At 38.8% G+C, this 19,799-nt stretch overlaps 1 protein-coding gene across 1 annotated transcript in view; it reads right to left on the bottom strand.

The window, feature by feature from the left end:
* Nucleotides 1-6,151: 6,151 nt before the first annotated feature.
* WNT7A (Wnt family member 7A) overlaps nucleotides 6,152-19,799 on the bottom strand; it is a 36,423-nt gene continuing 22,775 nt past the window's right edge. The window contains exon 4 of the mRNA XM_013947446.2: nucleotides 6,152-6,631. Within this exon, the coding sequence (XP_013802900.1) occupies nucleotides 6,152-6,631 (480 nt within the window). The remainder of the gene's footprint in view (nucleotides 6,632-19,799) is intronic.

Here is a 19,799-nt window from a genome sequence, read left to right as displayed (position 1 = left end):
ATGTGATGAAAGCAAGCTCAAAAATAACATTGAGAGAATAAGAAAAATTAGAGACCGGAAGAAGGCTCTGAACAATGAGTAAATGTGATTAACAGGTAATATCAGACACTATCCACTGCACAATCCCTCCACAGCCCCATTTAAAGTGATGAGTCTACCTGATGGAGAACAAAATCCAGCACTGTCTCTTTACAGTTTTTGCTACAATTTATTATACAAGTTTAGTCAATTAAAGAACATCTGTTCTGGTCCACTCTCTTTATGTTAAATAATCGTCAGTGTGGCTTTCTTGACAATACTGAAATGCTAAGTTAGAGGGACAGAGTGTATTAGATGACTGAAGTAATTCCAGATTTCTTGTATTGGGCTGTAGAACTACAAGTACATTATAGTGAATGTTTTAGGTGCGAAGTGTCCTCCTCCTCCAGTGTATTGTATCCTCATACACAGAGAGGAAATCAAGATACACAAGCCATCAGTAACTTGGAGGAGTGCATTGGACAGCTTATAAACACTCTATAGAAAGCTAAAACTGCGAGTGCTTGGAGATGATAAAATAACAAGCATGTACACTGTGCAGGCAGGCACAGTGGTGAAAACGGGAAAGGGAAGCACTGCAGTAAAAGAAAGTTGCATAACGTGTTGTTCCCAAGAAAAATACCTGTCCACAAGTACGTAAGAGGTGCGCAAGGCTTTGCATGCTGGCAGTATTGGGCTTGTGACACAGTGCTAGTGAACTGTCTGTATCAACAACCACAAAATGAGCTGTGGATCTGATATGATATATATACAATGTGCAGGATTTTTTGGTGTAGGGAAAGGATGCAAGCTAGTATCAGAAACAAAAAAACCCCATAGGGTTATGCTTTCCATGCTAAGAGAATTTGGATATGTGCTACTAATCGCAGGTAACCAGTGCAATTTTGATAGCATCCTTTTCACCTTACGTTTGTATTTTGTGCACACAATCCACAATCCTGAAAACATTTTTTTCAAAGGTCATATAACCTCATCTTCTCCCAGAGAAATCAAACCTTATTACAAAGCAGGCATCTTACATAACAAGAGTGTGATACAGTGACTTTACTGACAAAAATACAGGATCAAGGTGAGGAATTATATGGACTTGAGAGCATAGATAGTAAATATACCGTGCTATACTTCTAAGTGTGATTTCTCTGGGATGTGTTTTTGACCTCCCAATTCCAAATCACTTAATATGTGCTACTGATGAATCTATGAATATGTAACAACAACAAAATGCAAAAATGAGTACTCATAAAGCTGCAAAGCATCAGAAGAAGCCTTTATAGTTTTAAAACATCGTCTCTAAACTGTTCAAGGCAAGAGGACCACAAAGTTCTGGTATCCTTCTTTAGACACCTGGAGTCCTTTAGATCCAAGTACATCTCTTCATCATTTTAACATAATCACGTTATTAATATTTGTTTCCAGAGGAAGGATTCCCTAAGTTTTTGTTTGGGATTAAAATGCTTGCCTTTGAGGAATTATTGGTATGATTTTGCGCAGAAGAACATAAATTGGTATAGTGAATTAAGTCACTTTCCATACTGAGAGCTATCCGAGGTAACCTTGAATTAAGGAAGAGTGTTTTAGAGTCTAGATGAGCTTCATAGTCTGGTGTTCTGCTGTGTGATAAAAGTCCAATACTTGATTCAATTATGGAAAATTTTGGAATACTAAAAGCCCTGAATCAGACTGCCTGCCCACTGGGTGACAGCAGGGGTATCGGTCAGGATTTGGCCTCCCCTCTCTAGGCATGTCAATCACTGTGTCAGCAGTTTAGTCCAGCTACCAACAATGCAGTTGGAGGGCTTGTTGTTCAGCAGATCTTCCTGGGATTACAAGTTTGGGTGGGCTGTATTAGTCAATACACTCATTTTGGACATCCACAGTGCGTCTTTCCCCATTATAATGATAAATGGGCAAGTATTGTCAGAAATACTTTTGCTGAATCTTCATTTGAATATGTGCACCCTGACTGCAGTCTGTGATGTTTCTGTATTCAAAAAATTGCTTTTTAAGTGTGGTCAGTTAAAACAGGTTTTGTAATCCCCGAGATAGTTCATTAAGCAGTCTGTGTAAGATGATATATGTTTATTATTTTCCTTTTTTCAGTAACTATGTACCTTTAGAATAACTTTACCGAATGAGTCACTTAAGATTAGATATTAAGGATGTTTTCATTCTAATTATCACTGTTGAAAGATGTATTTCAGTTAGTTTTGCATCTACCTGGTAAAGAAAACTTAATCATTGTTTGATTTGTGTTTTATGTAGGTACTTCAAGTATTCAAGCTAACTGTAATCAAGTTAGTTGTCCTTTAAAAAAGGCTGAGAGGTAAAATTCGTAAAACTTGCTTATGAATCCCAGTGCAGAACTGCTTCCTTTCCATGAATTTGGGTTCCAGTATCAAATAAGGAAGTGAGATTTCATAAAAAATAGGTTCCCAACTTGCAATTATGTTCGTTCTCTTACTCTTCCTACTCCTCTTACTCTTCCTGCCTCTTGAATGTATGTTTTCTTTAAAAGCCTCAGTTAAGTTATTAATGGGGACAGCAAAAATCCGGCACTTCCCTTGTTTAGCAGAGATGAAAAGATGTATTTTCTTTTGAGAGCTGCATTGTTCTGCAGTTGTGCGCGTTTCACTCCGTTGTGCGCTTCTTCACCGAGCGAAAACAGAACTCTTCTATCCCTGAGGACAAAGAGCAAACTGTGGTGTGGGGAGCAATATCTACAAAATCGTAAATCTTTCTCCTTCTCCTGTTTATTCTTCATGCCACTGAAGCACATTTAGAGAATGGCCAATTAACTCCAGATTCATGGCAGACTCTGATGGGCCAGATTTCTCTTATCTAAGAGGACACAGCCAAATTTCCAAATACTTTCTAGTTGAATGCAGCATGTGGCTTTCCTTGCTCCTGAATTCATAAAGCACCTTGTGGGGTTCCCAGAATGATACTTCATTTTATTAGACAAATTGAAATTTTCTCTAATTAATACACAGATCACTGGCAATATTGTAAACAATAGGGAAAGGGTATATCAGATTCATTTCATTGTGTGTCCAGTTCTTTATTATTGTGAGTAAAACTATTTAAAGATATTTGTTCTTTAAGAATTAATCTGCTAGCTGTACATTGTGCATAGCTGTATATTGAAATATAGAGGGAGCAGGAGTTTTACAGATTACTTTCCTATCGTCAAAACATACTGCAAAAATAACAATTTGTAAAATACTCTAATCAGTGAAGAAAACACACTTTTGACTGTGATGTGGTATCCTCTTAGTAAAAACCCAATACAAACTCGGGGGGAGGAAATTCCAATGTTAAATATCAGATCTATCTTATTAAACCATATTGTAATATTGTTATTAACATCCATACTGTATGTACTTCATTGCATTTTATGTCTTATCAGTTCCTGATGCATGGAATTTAGACAACCTAAAAGCATAAACTCCATTACAAAAAAAAAATGCTTTTATATTGCTTTATGTTGACAAGTCATAAGTATGAAAGTAAATTATGTTAATTGTATTTTACTTCAATCTCTCACGTTGCTGTTTGAATTGTAGAAAAATTATATTTTTTTAAGCTGCAGGTCTGCAAAGAAACTTTATAATTAATCCTAATTGTACATTGAAAGGATCAGGTATTGCATGGATTTGTGTTTTCATGTAAATAACATATATATATGAGAAGAGAGTTTAAAAAAAATCATGCCACATTCAGGCAAATTCTAAAACTTTAAGTTATTATACTAAATTTTTGAAACATTTTTAATGGTACTTCTGTTTACTTTCTCAGCATAGGCCAGTTTTCATAGTGTTAGGTGGGAGTTTTGCCCCAGAAAAATCAATGAACCCTGCATACATCTGTAATCTCTATTCTTTGTAATACTTGCTGTTATCGGCAGGAGCCAGTGAAATGCACCGTGTGCTGCATAGCGGTTTGCTTCCTTTACTGATAACACTCTTCACCTTACTACAGTCATGAGAGCTTGCATTTTGGAACTAGCGAAGAATCTTGCCTCTCCCAGATAGAAGAACACACAATGCCATCAGCAGTTCTGGGCCATGTTTTCACCCAATGAAAAATGCTGTTAACATCAGATTACTTTTTATCAGTCACAAACAAATCAAGCAGGAGGAACAGAATGATTCTAAAAGTAGGAATATATTTATCCCACAAATATCTGAAGAAATTAGAAGTGATGAAAAAGGAAATACCAAAAATGGAGCACAAGGTGGTTTCACTGGGCTCTGAAAAACAAGTGAGCAGTCTTTATATTTGCCTGGATGTTTTTCTCTGGATTTTTTAGCTCCATCCTTTGAGGGGAAAAAAATAATGTAAATGCCAAAAAGAGTTGGACAAAAAGTAAGCTTTGTATCCTATCTATGAGAATCAGATGATGTGTGTCATGCTAGTTTTTACAGTCATAGTCTACAGTCTTCCACTGATTAAAATCAAATTTGACAGTAACACAATATAGAGGTTTAACTGACAGCACACACAGCACATTTGCTAGTCATAACGCCACAGTTTAATGACTGATGCATGTGGGAAGCTAATTCGGATTTTTTTTCCTGAATGGGATAAATGAGCATCCAGTTAATACCAATCATGAATTCAAGCCTTGTGACAAAATTGATGCTACATACCCTGTTCTTGTTTTGCATATTCTGCAAATTGAACTGCAGGAAAAGAGCCAGTTTGTACACACATCCGGAGAGAAAGTTCACTCTGCTTTCTGACACATCCACCAGTTGCAGCTGAATGTCTCCAGCTCGCTGCTGTGCCCACAAACTAATTAGCCTTTCTCTGTTAAATAGCCTAAGAATTACAAATTGTATGTCTGTTTTGAGAAAAAGTACAGGTTGAACAAGCAGACATAGTATAAATAAAATATTTATATAAAAATAGTCTCTTACAAAATATACTCTCTTATCCTATGGTTGTTTTTCCAAAAGATGGAAGTTTGTCTGGAGTTCCTTATTTCTAGACATATTCCAAACAGGATTTTCTTAATGCTTCTTTCTTTAATTGATGAAAAAAAAATTCTGGTAGAGATTTAAAACCCCTACCATTTGATTTTTGTTCCAGACAACTAGCAGCAAACAGCAAAAAAAAAAAAAAAAAAAAGGTGTGTTTGTGTATGTACATATATATAAAGATGCCAGCTTTTGTACTTAAACATCTAGTACTGTAGAACATATCCTGCCAGTCCAACTAGTAGAAATATCCCAGTAAAGAATAATATATACAGCTCCAGTTTTTCCTTGCTGTTTCTACAAAGTTATTCCACAAAGAAAGCAAGCTATCTACTTTAATTGCAGAATAGGTCCAAAAATGTTGGTAGAGTTCTTTTTAATTAAATAAATTAATATTAGTTTTATCTGAATAAATTGTTAAATATTGCTATTATTATGCCCAAATGTCCCAAATCCCTGTGCTAAATCTGCAGCACACACACGCGCACACACACGCACACACACAAAATGGCAGATAAAGCAGTGTCTACAGAAAACTTCAAGAGTTCTTCTTGCTGTAGCAAATGGTATGAAGTAGAAAGATGGGCAAGACCAGCAGAAGCTTTTCACAAGTGTAGAAGCCTAAATCTGTATCACCCACACACTTACGCAGGCAATTCACACTGGGGCACTGTCCGTCCCATGCTGTGCAAAGCCCCTTTCTGAGCAAGCTTCCCCTGTCCCTCCCTGATCCTGATACACTGAAGGTTTTGACCATCTTTTCTGAAACCAAGAGAGTCAGTTGGCAAGCTCAGAGTTTTCTCCCGACTGGTGTCTCTTCACAAAGCAGTCAATGCTTCATGCTTTAGAGGTGCAGATTAGCTGAGATGATCTTTTTTCTGTTTTATATGTCAGGTGGCTCGGGGTGGGGGGGAGGTGGGGGAGGTTGTTTTTGTTTCTTGGCTGACTTTCATAAGAGTCTGAAATGCGTATCCATATAAGCAATGAAACATGAGAGGAAAAGACAGGGATCCATTCATCAGCATTTCTTCTGGGAGAGTAGGTCTTTGCTACAGTCTTGCGTAGGTACGTTGAGCGCATGTGCAAATGTATTCACGGCCGGGGGCAGAGAGTCAGCCCGCCCAGCCACGTGCTCACTTACAGGTGTACACCTCTGTTCTTTCACTGCACGTGTTACACTTAACATAGCAGCACCAATGAAATTTGCAGTTGCACTGCCACACTCTTGAGTACTGGTGTGTATTATAGCCTCGACCACAGCACATCAGATCGCAGCCGTTGGACTGCTGGGCTGTCTTGTTGCACATCCGTCCTTGCGTTCCCACGCTGCCGGTGACAGGGTCTTCTTCACAGTAATTGGGAGACTTCTCTATGTACACTAAATCTGTATCCATGGGTTTGCGATAGGAAAGCGGCTTCTTTATTTTAAGGAAGGTCGGACGCTTGTTACGACTTGCCCTCACTGGTTCAACTTGAACTGCTTCGTTGTATTTGTCCTTAAGGATGTAGCCCAGCTCCCGGAATTTGGGAAGAGTTGTCCAGCATGTTTTAGTGGTACAGGATCCTGAGACCCCATGGCACTTGCACTCCAACTTCATGTTTTCTTCCAGAATCTAGAACAAAGAATGATGCATTAACACAAACCAGATCATATTCAAAACAAGCAGGGTTATCTGAAGCATACTGAATGATAGCCACAGGCTAGACTGTTCTCCAGCATGAGCCGCTACCACACGCAGGTCAGGTTCCCACCAAAACTGTGGATTTTGCGTGCTCGCTCCACTGTTGTCACAGGTAGCAAATGCTCGCCAGTGCCAGCTGAGTTCTGCCTGTAAAACTGAGTCCCATTTGCACTCTGAGTTAAGCAGGGAAGATAACTTTGCCCAATTTCACAGCCTATGAACCAAAAGTAAAATGGGATCCTTATTAACCACAACTTGGCTTCACATTGCTTTGCTATAGGATTGTATACTGCTTCATATTTGTCTGTTTTGCAGTTTTTGTCATATGGCAGTGAAAGTAGGAACTGGCAGAAAATCACATCTTTGCTATGGCACCTGCATGAAATACCGTATGCAGAATGCTTTGAAAGTGCAATAATATGTACTAGAACTTGATTTTTGTAAACTGAGATTGAAAAATAAACTTCATTCCAGTTCTGGGACCTGAAAATGATGTAAGTTGGTGCAAGAAGTAAACAAGCAGATATTTTTCAATTCTTATCCTCATGTTGGTCTCTCATTAACCAGCAATGTAGAGCAGATGATCACTTATTCATACAGATGTCACCTGTTCCAAAATGTTGCAAGTTAATGCTCCAACTTGGAAACCTGAGTATTATTTCAATACACCATAATCTTATGTTCTTTGCGTTTTCTGAAGGGTCTAGGCTGTTTTGCCTCCTCTCACATGGATAAAAGAGCATACAAAATGCCCAGGCTACTTTGCAAGCAAACGGGCTTTATCTTGGAGCATAAAGGATAAGCGTGAAGAGGAGGAATTGCTTTCATGTTTTGACATCAATTCTTGTTAAAAAATTTCTACTACCTCCTTAATATTGTAAAAGCTTCTCAAACATGCCATCATCATGGCTTGCTCTACCCTGTCTTTTGTTTGCTTCTTTGTCAGGGTCTCTCATGTTTGCGCCTGAGTTGTCACTACTTTTCTTCTGAAGGTAGAAAGCTTCATATTCCTTTCAACCTCTACATCCCTTGAAACTTCTCATCTCTCTTCTCATCATCTCTCTTCTGCTGCTTATTTACCAACCTAGTCCTTGACAAGTAAAACTGGAGACCAGCTTAGTTCCTGCTGTCTGTCCTGAGCCCTACAGCTGACCTCGCTTAGCAGCAACACTGGGTTGATGCTAGAAAAAAAAATCTATTTCCAGCACTTAACTTCACACTGGTATTGGCTTGAAAGAGAACAGAATAATTTTGCTGATTAAATTCCGCTTAACCTGGCAGATACCAGTAGTGGGAAGTCCAGCCACAGGGATTATCTGGGTTCAAGGAGTGGCCACATAAATTTTTGCCCTGAGAAGCCCCAGCTGATCCACGCAGCACTGAACACAGGTAGCCTAGCAGGCATGGAGAGAGGTCAGTGATATGGAAATTGTAAGTAACCCTTTGTATCTACTGTAAATCCCCCCCCCTTCAGTTTTGGGCTTTTGGAAATCTTACCGTGCAAGCACCTGCCTTTCCAGAGGCACATGGACTGGCTGCTGCTGGAATTGGCAGTCTGCGTTGAAGGAGCCAAGTCCAGCTTGAAGACTAGAGACATGTTTTCTGGGATTTCAAGTCTAAAATCTCAGCATAAATTGGGGGTGGGGAGGGGTTAGAGCACATCTTCAGTTGTCCAGACAGCAAGTAGCGCACTGACGCTGACAAAATGTAACTGCATTCAGTCCTTGAAAGGCTTAAAATAAATAATTTAGAGACTGCGCAGCCTCTTACCTATTAGATCCTGAGGCTGTTCCCATGTCAGCTGGGCATGGAAATTGCTATTGGCTAACCTTAGGAGAGTTTGTATTTGCTTTCACTCGTTGTTCTTCCTCTGCTCTCTTTCAATGAAGAACTGGATTTCAAAGGTATCTTGATTTGTATTTTAGTTCATGAACTGTCAGTACATCTGGTCTGAAGACTGGTTTTAAATGCATAGAAAGTATAGGTCCAAGATTTTGATAGATATACTTAGGATATATTAGGTCACAATTTGTATTCCTGTTTTCCTGTTTTTACATTAGTAATGAAATTTTGGTGCAAACTGTCTGCCTAATAATTGCTCTAAAACTCAGATGTGAGAAAGTTTTATATTCAGATTTACATCTGCTCAAACTTTGGCTTACATTTTTCATTATCTTGTTATCTCAAGTTTCTCTCTCAGCTGCCACTGCATACTTCTTTTATTGCTCACTCATTCATAAGGTAGTATGCTTAGAAGATAGATGAGGAGATGGAAAAGGAGTTATAGTGCAGAAACCGGAAAAATAACATAAATTCTTTTAGCCTCATTTGTACCTTTTTAAAAGCTCTTTTTAATTTGAAACTAGCCAGGAATACATTTCTCAGTTCTAATTCAATCATTGCTCTTGTTCAAGTGGCTGGCCTTATATCCTGGTATGATGTTCAAACTTGCAACAAAATATTTCTAACTTGCCTTCCATCAGGATTCACCAAATTGGCTTGGAATGTTAATAAAAAACACATCATGGTTTAGTGTCATCTATCCAGGTAGGGTTTTTTTTCCTGAAGTGTCGTTAAATAGCCTAAATTGCTTTTTGGATTATTTCATTAGCATCCCATTTACAGTCAGCGATCTCTGACAGATTAAGAAAGACCTGAGCAAGCCAAAGGACTAGAGCAGCAACGGAGAGGCCTCGTGTCACGTGTTGATCTTTCTGTTCTGGGTGACACGGTGCCAACCAGAACCAGCTTTCAGGTTTTCTGGTCTCAGCTAAGGCTGGGCACAAGCAGTTAGGCTAAAAAGATCTGGCTTCATCTGAACATAAGTTTGGGCAATACTTGTTGAGCCCAGGTCGTAGGGGTCCTTTTTAGAAGATAACAAATTCTCGGAGATGTGTGGCTAGGAGATGAAGGAGTGAGAAGGACTTTTGTCTTTTAATGCTGTGCCACATTTATTGTTCTCAATTTTTTGTGTCTAAGACTTACTGGCTAACCCTCCCTTTTTTTCTTTTTCTTTTTTTTCCTTTCTTTTTCTTCTTTTTCTTTTTCTAGCTGGGGGAGCATTTCTGATCCATTGAGCTAAAATCACTCTAACACATCTGCCCAATTTAGTCCACTGTACTCTGCAATTGAATTTTCCTTTCCATTTCTGTCTTTATATATATATAAAGGCTTTTCTACCTTTTGCTCACAAACGCTTTCACTGGTTCTGCTTGTATATCCTCCCTCCCTGCTGCTGTCTTCCAGTGTGGTGTTTTGCAAATTCAGCCAGAGATTGATTCCTATAGCCTTTAGAAAATAGGCTACATGTAATCTGAACCATCTATCTTCTGCAAAGAAAAGGTCTGCAATGGCGATTTGATAGTTTTATTGTAGTGTGATATCAGGTGCTTGGACTATTTGTCTCACATTAAAATATGTGTATGGTGGTATGTTAATATTGTTATATTACTCCAGTAGGCTCTGTTAAATCGATGACTTTATAAATTCAAGACAGGAGTTGAAAGGGGAAGGAAGAAAATAAAATAGGGGATTCTCTGGGTAGGGACAGGAGGCCTGCGCCTCACCTTTGGTTTCTATGAGCCAAAAGAAGCATTCTACCCCTTAATAACTTTTTCTGTGTTAAAAACAGAAAAAAATCTTCACCTTTAGAGATCAGGATTTGTTTCTTTGAAGGTTTTAGCCAGCAGCTCATATCTTTTACATTAGATTAAAACCTAATATGTGTTATAGACCAATTTTTCCTAAAACATAGGAGTCTGAAGGGCACAAAATTGAAATCCTAGCTCCTCTGTTTCTTACCAAATGACCATACCCAGCTCCGTCAGCCATGGAAAGTAAATCTGTATGCACCAGTGAATGCTCTGAACTGGATTAAATGCTAACAAAGAGCTTGAGTTCTTTTAGCTTTGTCCACTTTTTCTTTGAGTTCCTACAGCAAACTGTCAGTACTTGTTTTTCTCTCTCTCTCCCCTTTGCCATTAGCCTCTGGGAAATAGTTTGTCTGAAGAGAACTTGCGCTGGCTCTCTCTAATGATGTTATCTTCAGATATAGTACCTTTGGGCACTGCCATAAGGAACTTAACATGTTTCTTCTTTGCTTTTAGTTTTGCAGAAAATGCGCAGGGTGCGTCATGTGAGGGTGGCAAGCTTTAGCTCTGGGGAACCTTGCTAACAGCTTATGAGCTGCATGTAGCTGGTGCGGGCACGATGGCCCTCCAGCGGGCTGGGCTGAGCAAGGGACGCGTGCTAGCAGGACCCTGGCGGTGGCCTGCTGAGCTGACGTGTCTAGTTTCCCAGCGAGGTGACAGCAGGCGCTGGCGGGTGCAATTCTGCAGTGGAGGGCGTTGCTGTACGAGCCGCTGCCACCTCCTGCCCACAGACCACATCCAGAGCGTGCCCTCCCTCGGCGGTGGGATGTGCGGCACAGGCGCTGTAGCTCTCAGGCAAATGGAGACGTCGTTATGTGGCTGGTGTGGCCAGAAGGGTTGGTAGGTTTTGTCAGCTCTTTTGCCAAAGTTAGTCAGAGCTCTGTACTTCCCTTGGCTCGCTTCTTCTAGGTATGGCTAACCTCCACAAATGCTTTCGCCCAGCTGGGTTTCTCTAACATGGTAGCCTATGACCATACCCACCAAGTCACATGGAGATAGATATCGCCCCACCCTGCCTCGGTCACCAGAACACTAAACATGCAATGTCAAAGTTACCCGGCAGGTCTTAGAGCATGAAATGCACTGGACCGTCGCACCTCCAGTGCGTTCTCCTTCACCAGCAGGATTTCCCGTAGAAACTAAATGCTGCCTCTTCAGTCTATAGTGCCGATGATTCAGCGTTAATATGTCATCAGTATAACAGGGCCCGAGGTCAAGAACCCATATTGCATCATCAGAAATAATTCAGACTCCAAACTGCATGCGAGGAAGATGTAATCAGTGAGACAACAGACACGGATTCCTATCCCACCAGAGCCATAATCTTTCCTTGTTTTGTCTGACATCATGTGGGTCAGGAAATACCTGTCTCCTACAAGTACTTGCAGATGTACCTTTACTATATAGGTCAAAGAAAACACAAACACTGGCAAAAAACAGTGTGAATTTCTCACTCCAGAGGAGAACCTGCCAGGGCTTGGAGCGTGGTCACTACATTTCTGTTGTGCTGAAGAGGCCTTTGGGTGGATGCAAACCTGCCCCTTTCAGCTTGTGGTAGATGATGGTTTATGATTTATGTTACCTTCACAAAAGCAATCGTAACTGTAAGACAAAGCCCCTCGAACTTCAGGAATAGCATGAGAGATCCTTTTTTTTTTTCAAAAAAGGATTAATCAAGTAAAAATACTGTTTTAAGCTAATGTAATAAAGCTACATCATGTTTAGTCTTTCAACAAATTAACTTATTTGGAAACCAAATCATAGCCAATGCACCTGACTGTGAGGTCTGGAGGGAGACATTGAAAAGGGCAGTGGATATATACATTTTGACAAGCAGTAAAATAACTATCTCTGTGTAATTAAAATGCCTTGCACATGACTCTGCCACTTGTTTTATTCAAGTGTGACAGTAACCTCAAAATGGTGCTATCGCTTCAGTAACTTCCTTGTAGGATTTCCTTAATACCAGAGTAGAAGTAATACTTGATGTTTTGTGATTTGAAAACAAAAATGAACATGAGAGAGCATGAAAGAAGAAATGCTGCTTTAAATATATGCCCTATGAAATCTTTAAGAAGTATGAGAAACAGAATATTTGAAAAGTACCAGAATGGAAGCCTAAAGTTAGCAAAGACATATCTAAGCAGAAAATAATACTTCCCATCAGTGGATGTCCACTAACTATTTTAACAGAGCTATTGCAATATGTGGTCTGTAGACACATAACACATTTTGCATTGATATCTTATGGCAAACTAACTGCAGATGAGTTTGGAACTGATCGTGTCGCGTATTAACAGTGATTCACTCCAGTCTTTCATATTTCAGTTTGAAAATATCATGAGGACCTTATTAAGCACAGTCAAATGATAATTTTGCTCATCTTTTTTATTAGTAAATCTGTGCAAAAGAATGAAATCTGAAGTCAGTATCTAACAAATGCCTTACACTGAACACTGTGATCCCTGACTGTTCTTGTGAACCTTGCTATAACCTTCCCAGAAATAACAGTACCACTAGGATACCACCAGGACTACCACTACTCCAATGCCACCACTACCATTTTTATCATTACAAGAAAGCAAGAAACAAACATGACAAGAAATTTTCTGTTTCAAATAAAAAATGGCTCGGAAATCAGCTCAGTACATCACCCTCATTGATCATATCACCATTGCATCTTCCAAAGAACAGAAGATTTCTAAAGGAAACCAAGTGAGATGCCAGGCTGAGGAGTAATTCTCAGCACAGCCAGGAGAATGTGACAAAAGCCAGAAACATCTCTTGCTATGAGAACAGTAGCCATAAGATTTGTACCCAGTCATGCATCTATCTTCAGTAATGAATATCCTGTTTTAAAGAGCAAAAACATTTCTTCCAGATTCTAACTCATGTTCCCCTTAAAAATGAGAATTTCACACATTTTTCTCTCTCATAAGTTTACTCTTTTGTATACTATTACTATCTCTGCTGCCTCACAGCAGGAGGTTCCTTACATTTCTTATATATATTTTATATAGTTTCCCAATTATTTTTACACCTTTTTTTCCTGACGTATCAGTTGCCCTTTACTTGGGCATTATAAAGAAGTCAACCATATGCAGCAGTTTTTCTCCAAATGCAGCTTCTATTTCCACAATGTATAAAATGAGTAAAGAAAAAATTATTAGTGTAGCTTTTTTCAGTCACACTACTTGTGTGCTGTTGTAGCACAGGCACACTGAATGAGATGTTCTTTTTCCACGGGTAAGTTACATCATTTAAATTAGAGGACAAAAGTCCTAGTACCTTTCATTCAACAACCAGCACTGTGCAGAATAGCGAATGAACAGAGAAGTCTGAGAGCAATATCAGTAAAAGCTGAGAGGAATGCAGAAAGAATATTTTCTCCTGCATATTTTTCTTATAGTTCTCTTAACCTTCATAATGACTTATCATGTACTAAATCAGTTTTTCACCCCTTCTTGGACCAAAAAACAAACAGCAGTAGAAAATAAACATTATAGGATGCTTTCATAATTATTAATTTTGAAGAATATTTGGACATGGGATAGAAAGGACATCACTGTTGTAAAAAAGGAGATTAAACAAGACAGATTCTCACACTGTTTAATAACGCTCTTCTCATCAAACCACCAGGCATGGCCCTCGCCTTCTTCAGACTGTAGGAATCACTATGCATAATAAAACAAAGTGTCATAATACCTCAGCTTGCTGTCACTGGGGGGTTCTTCCCAGGAGAAAACCTTATAGCCCGGTGCAGCTGCTTATAGGATAAGCTTCTGCCAAAACCCAGTCAGCTTCGCAAACGTAGCTGCGAAAGTGGATTCCGTGTATGTGTCTCAGAGTCTGTATCAAGCTTGCTCCTTACTCAATATTTTTCTCTGCAAATCTAATCATGGCCCCCGAAAGTCAAATAAGGTTCTTAAGTTTTTATTTATCTTCATCAAGATACTGCTTGCAGAGATAGTGGGCACGATGTGGCAACTCCCGATGTTAATAGCTCGGCAAAATCTGATATGGAATTTGAGTGGAATGATGCACATAAATCCATCCCGCCACGTCGGGCAGGCCCTGCTCAGAGCGGGTCTCATGCCAGGTATGCTCTTCTCCCTCACCCCCTCCCTTTCCATCATATCTGATAACACAGCTACAAACTAGTCTGTGGGATTCCTTGCCTTTTTATGTCTCTCCTGAACACATTCCAGTTTTCCCCAGAGAAAAAGTACCTGCACCCTCATCTCTCTCTCTCTGGTCATCAAAATGTAAAACGAAACCATTAATTCATGAGCTGGAACTGTGAGCTTCAGGTTGAATTTCACACGCTCTTAAGGGAAATGGTCGGTGACAGTTTTCTGTGTAAAATCTAATACAAAATCTTTTTCTCTACCTTTCCTTCTGTTAGAGAAAAGTCCTGTTATAAAAGTTTTTCCCAACGACGTGCTACTAAATTAATGGTTAGATAAGTTCTTATATCAGGAAATAGACTGTAAATAATATGATCCTATTGTACTATTGGCAAATAAGTTGTGGGGTCAGGGTTGCTGGTGTGGGGTTTTTTTTTTTCTTTTTTTTAAGTAAGTTGTGAATTCCAAAATCTCTGTACTTTAAAGTCGGTTTGGTAGTTTATTGATTACTGCTGCTATGCCTTCTTGGTACATCTACCTGCAAAACTGATCTGACTTGCATTCTGTTTCTGTAGATTTTTCTATTTAAAAGCAGGCAAATGTTTTAACAGAAAAAATGGAATTAGTTTGAAAACATAACTGTCCATGTGTTTGATAAACTACTTGTTTTTAAAAAATAACTCTGGGGAGACCCGTTATCACATAGATTAGACTGGATCAATGCAATGCCAAATAAGCGTCATCATGTAGGAAGTTTAAAGATCAGTCATAAAAAGGAGCTTAGAAAAAAAATAGTTTCTAGAAAAATTCCCAGTTTCCTTTAATGTGCTTTCACCCACAATTATTGGAAAATAGCTGAATTGTCTTACACACATTCAATATGTCATTTTATATCCTATATTTGCATAAGCAAAAGTATGATTTCTTAGCCCCAGACTGAAAAAGGATTGTGAGATTAGGGAAAAATTTACCTAGGATCATTATTTGCTACTATTCAAGCAAAACTGACACTGTGGAAATGATGGATTATAGCTTGTGAAATCCTGAGTAGTCTTCTTGTCCTAGACTACCTGGGTGCTTTGTACAGTGAAGCTAAAATTGAATGGAAGGGGGGGGGGTGTTACAGATTATAGACAGAGCTGTTGGTTTTATTATCTGTTTTACCTTCCTATCACTATGGAAGTTCCCTACAATACATATCTTCCTCTCCAAAAAGATATTGGATAGCATGTTGATGCCAGAAGTGAATAAAAAGATGGTGATAAAGGATTCTTGAAAATGAAGAAACAACATGATGTTCACTGACAATAAGACAATTTGCAAAGAAAAGGAGAGAGCAATTTTTCTGGATTTGGACATGCTATCAACATAACATTTCTTCTTAAGTCATATCTACCTTCCTTCTGTTCATGAACGAAAAATCACTTCAAAATACTGACACTTCTAAAACAGGCCTCTATAAAATAGTGACCTGTGTAGTATTTTACCATGAATTAGAAAGATGATGACTGTCCTCTGTTTAAAATGCCATCTTCCCTAATCCCTGCTTCAGCCTAGGAGCTCAGTCCTACAGTCAACGTACAGATCAGAGGTTAGTGAAGTCAGTGAAATCTTGGCTGGGAGATGTCTGCAGACCTGGGCCTCTTCAAGGTTAATATAATCTTTCCAACACCCCACGTCCACTGTGTTTGATCTTTGGTCTGTGATGTTCATACAAACTCTGTGCTTCTAAATGTCAGTGCATCAGGCTGCCATTAAAATGTAGGACGGGAAGCTTTTTTTTTTCTAATAAAGAAATTGTGCCTATAGTTCATATTTTAGTTTCATACAGTTCATATCCTGTTTCTGAAGTAATGGGAGGTCCTCCCAGTTAAGATGAAATGAAGCTTATGTACGCTCCTGCGTTTGAGAACAGAGTGAGTTAAGCGTGGGGGCGTTCAGGTTCTGTTGCAGCCTTGCTCTGCCGGGTAGCGATGTCGCTGCTACCCACCGTTTGGGGCTGTATCATGGTGTCTGAGTCACACTGCACTGCTGTGGTAAAAAGGTAGGGAAAACAGGAAATGACACAACTGGACTCCGTCCTCATCACAGCTAATGTACACAAAGCGGGGATTGGTACAGAACTGACTCATTCCCACAAAATTTCATCTTCCGTGTAACCCTCTCCACTAGCAGTCAAGCGCTCAAATGAGGTGGTGCTGGCATTGTATAGTAAAGAACTGGGAGCAACCAGGTAGAGCATTTTGACAAATGCTTAAGCTGTGAGAAAAAAGTTTCCAAAGAATGATAGAAACCAAAAGAACAGTCTAACTCGTTCCAGACAACTCATCAGAAAACACCTCTTGTGCTAAACTAATAAAGCCAGGCACTGGCAAGAATGTTAGTTGCAAAATAGTATCACTTCATATTGGTTCCAAACATTTTTAACCAATAGCCATACACAGTTAATTATAGGTTCATTTAGCTACATACCACGTTATGATAGTTAACCCTTAGGTACTCAACAAATAATACTATGCAAAGCATATTTCTCATGCTTAAAAGCATACATAAATTTAATTCTCCAAGATAGCATTTTTAGTAGACAATGGATGGGCTTTTTCCTTTCCATCAAGCTTTCCAGGTGATTTCAAGCGCTTCTACACTAATTTCTCAGTACTGCCTTTATTAAAAACCAGTACTTCCTAGCTTAACTTCGTGAACTCCTTTGATCAAGAAAGAAGCACTAGGTATCTTCATGTTTGATTCACAGAGAGACATCTTTAAGCTTCAATCCTAACATTTAACATACATTTCTCAACTTGTTAAATTACCATTAGAGGTGTATCCCTTGCCTGCTCTGCTGACCTACCATCTATTCAGTAGGAAAGAGCACCCGAGGCATCTTAAACTCACTTCCCTTCCCTTTAGTCACACTATTCTGCAGAGGTGACATGAGCTTCAAGGCCATCACCAAAGGTGGCTGCACCCTGGATGGGATATAACCGTGCCAGCACTTCAAGTGACAGCTTCTCACGGAAGTGATAGCTGTGCTTGTTGTTTTAAGAGCAACTTCACATGATTCCTCCAACTAAACAGTATGCAATTATCTTAGTTATCGTAAGGCAGAAACTAGATAAAATTAACTTACTGTTCTTTGTGAATATCTTTCCATACACTTTGTGTTTACAATTCAAAATATTCAAATTATTATAAAATAACATGATTTTGATTTGTTGACTGTGTTATTGTTGTGGGAATAGTTCTTCCACAAAGATGACTTTCAAATAAAGTTTTATACATAAGACTTTTCCACCTCCAGTTGCAGTTGAGACAATAGATCCATGCTTCCATGTTTTCGTATAGCTTCTTATAGCTTATCAGAGATAAGATCCTACCAGCAGAGCCTATCTCTGTAACCTAATAGCTGCCAAGATTAGCATGCTCATATCTAGGCCAAGAATTTTAACAGGGATCTTCTGGCCTGTTGTCAATTAAAATTTTCTCCTATACAGAAGAACGTGGAATTTCCTAATTTTGAGCATGATGCCGAATGCGGTCTAAGCATACCTCTTTGGATTTCTGTGTTCCTTACCTGGCTTATTAGATTTTCTTCTTTTGATTCTAACAGGTACTTTAGGTAATAGGTGTAGCTCTCCTCTTAAAGATGAGAGATCATATATTAGCAGAAGTTCTCATTTAGGGTGCACCATATTGACACATATAATTCTTCTTTGTCAGCTCGCTCTTCAGACTGGACATAGCTGTTCTTACAGGTTACGTGGTTGTACTCATAATTGTGTGTGGTCTTATATTTAGTGTAAGACCTAATGTGCTTAAGGCAAGGCTAATTCCCTTAGTTGGCCACCAGTTGACGCTGCAAAGAGATCCTAGAGTTCTAGCAATAAATGTTGGCTTAGATCTCATTTAGAGTTTGTGGATACTAAGAGTTTCTGTCTGTCTGTCTGTCTGTCCCAGTGGATCAAATGTAGTCTGTTAGGTACTTTTAAGTACCAGCAGTCTCAAGGTCATTTCAATAACCAGTTCTGATGGTTTTCTGCTAGTATTAATGCAAATTAATACTTGTGTCATTTGGCACTAATTGGCGATGCAAAGTTAAGCATCCTATCTGCAATTACCTGAAACCCTTATCCTTTTACAGACCCATATCACACTCTTTCAATAACAAAACAGGCCTTGTTTGCATCCTTGGACTAAAAGATTGATCTTTGTTTTGCCTAATCAATTTTTTTTTGTACTGTTTACTTGAAAATACCTGGAAATTATTTCTGTTAAAGCAAAGGTCTGTTCCTCTTGCACACCAAATGCTACTGCATATTGCTTTCAGTGAGAATTCAGAGCTTCATAACTTCAGAGCTTTCTGCCACCAAGTATCTAATATAGTATTTGGACCAAACGTTGGTTTAACTTTCAGCTTTAGCAAAACTCCTGTTATGCATTGTTCCAAAAGTCTCTGCATAGCCCAACTAAATAAGTGAGTTCACGTTACTGACTCGTCATTGCAAGGCTCTTGGAAATGCTCCTAAAGATACCTTCAGTTCAATCTCCAGAGATTTGTGTTTCAAGTGCAGAAGGTCCCAAGTCCTGTCCCTGTTGACACAATACGGTAGCAGAGATTTAACCACACACACCTAGAGTTGCATAATGAATGGCTATACTTCATCAGATAGGTAATGAATGAGACTGTACAGAGCAAGAGCTATAGTTTAATTCAGTGTAAACTTTATGTGTAGTATAAATTCTCACTGTGTATTAAAAATAGTCTTACTGAATAGCCAGACCAAACCATTAGTTTCCTGCTAACTTGGCCAATACCTGTCTTCTGTTGGTTTTAATTGCTAAAATATCCAAAGGGAAGTGTCTAGTTTTATATAATAAATCAGTGTTTGGAAACCTAAATTTGAAGTGTGATGAATGTCATCTGGTAAATACAGGGGAAGAAGATCTGTGTTCATCAGCTATTTTTGAAAATATTGCAGTGACTTAGGCCTAAATTTAGGCACAGAGCTCAAAAATTATGGATTCTGATTTCATTTCTCTTTTGCTTAAGTAAGTGAATAATTAAAATGAAGACATGCCTCCAAAAATAAGCAAAAAGAAAATTAATTTCTCAGTAAAATATCAGAAAACATAGATCAATAGAAATAATACAGGACAAAAAAAAGCCATTATTATAGGTCAAAGTTAAGGTTATTAGATGCTATGTTTTCTCTTTCTTATGACTTTTATTATATGATCAGCATAAGGTTTATGATACACAAACATAGCAAGTATTTGCTTATGCTTTGTGGTAATAGCATTTGTCTCAAACTAGTAATGTTT

The sequence above is a fragment of the Apteryx mantelli genome, chromosome 12 (assembly GCF_036417845.1).
Source record: "Apteryx mantelli isolate bAptMan1 chromosome 12, bAptMan1.hap1, whole genome shotgun sequence".
In the NCBI taxonomy this organism is placed as follows: Eukaryota; Metazoa; Chordata; class Aves; order Apterygiformes; family Apterygidae; genus Apteryx; species Apteryx mantelli.
Note: the sequence above shows the minus strand (reverse complement) of the source record. Positions and strands in the feature narration are given on the sequence as shown.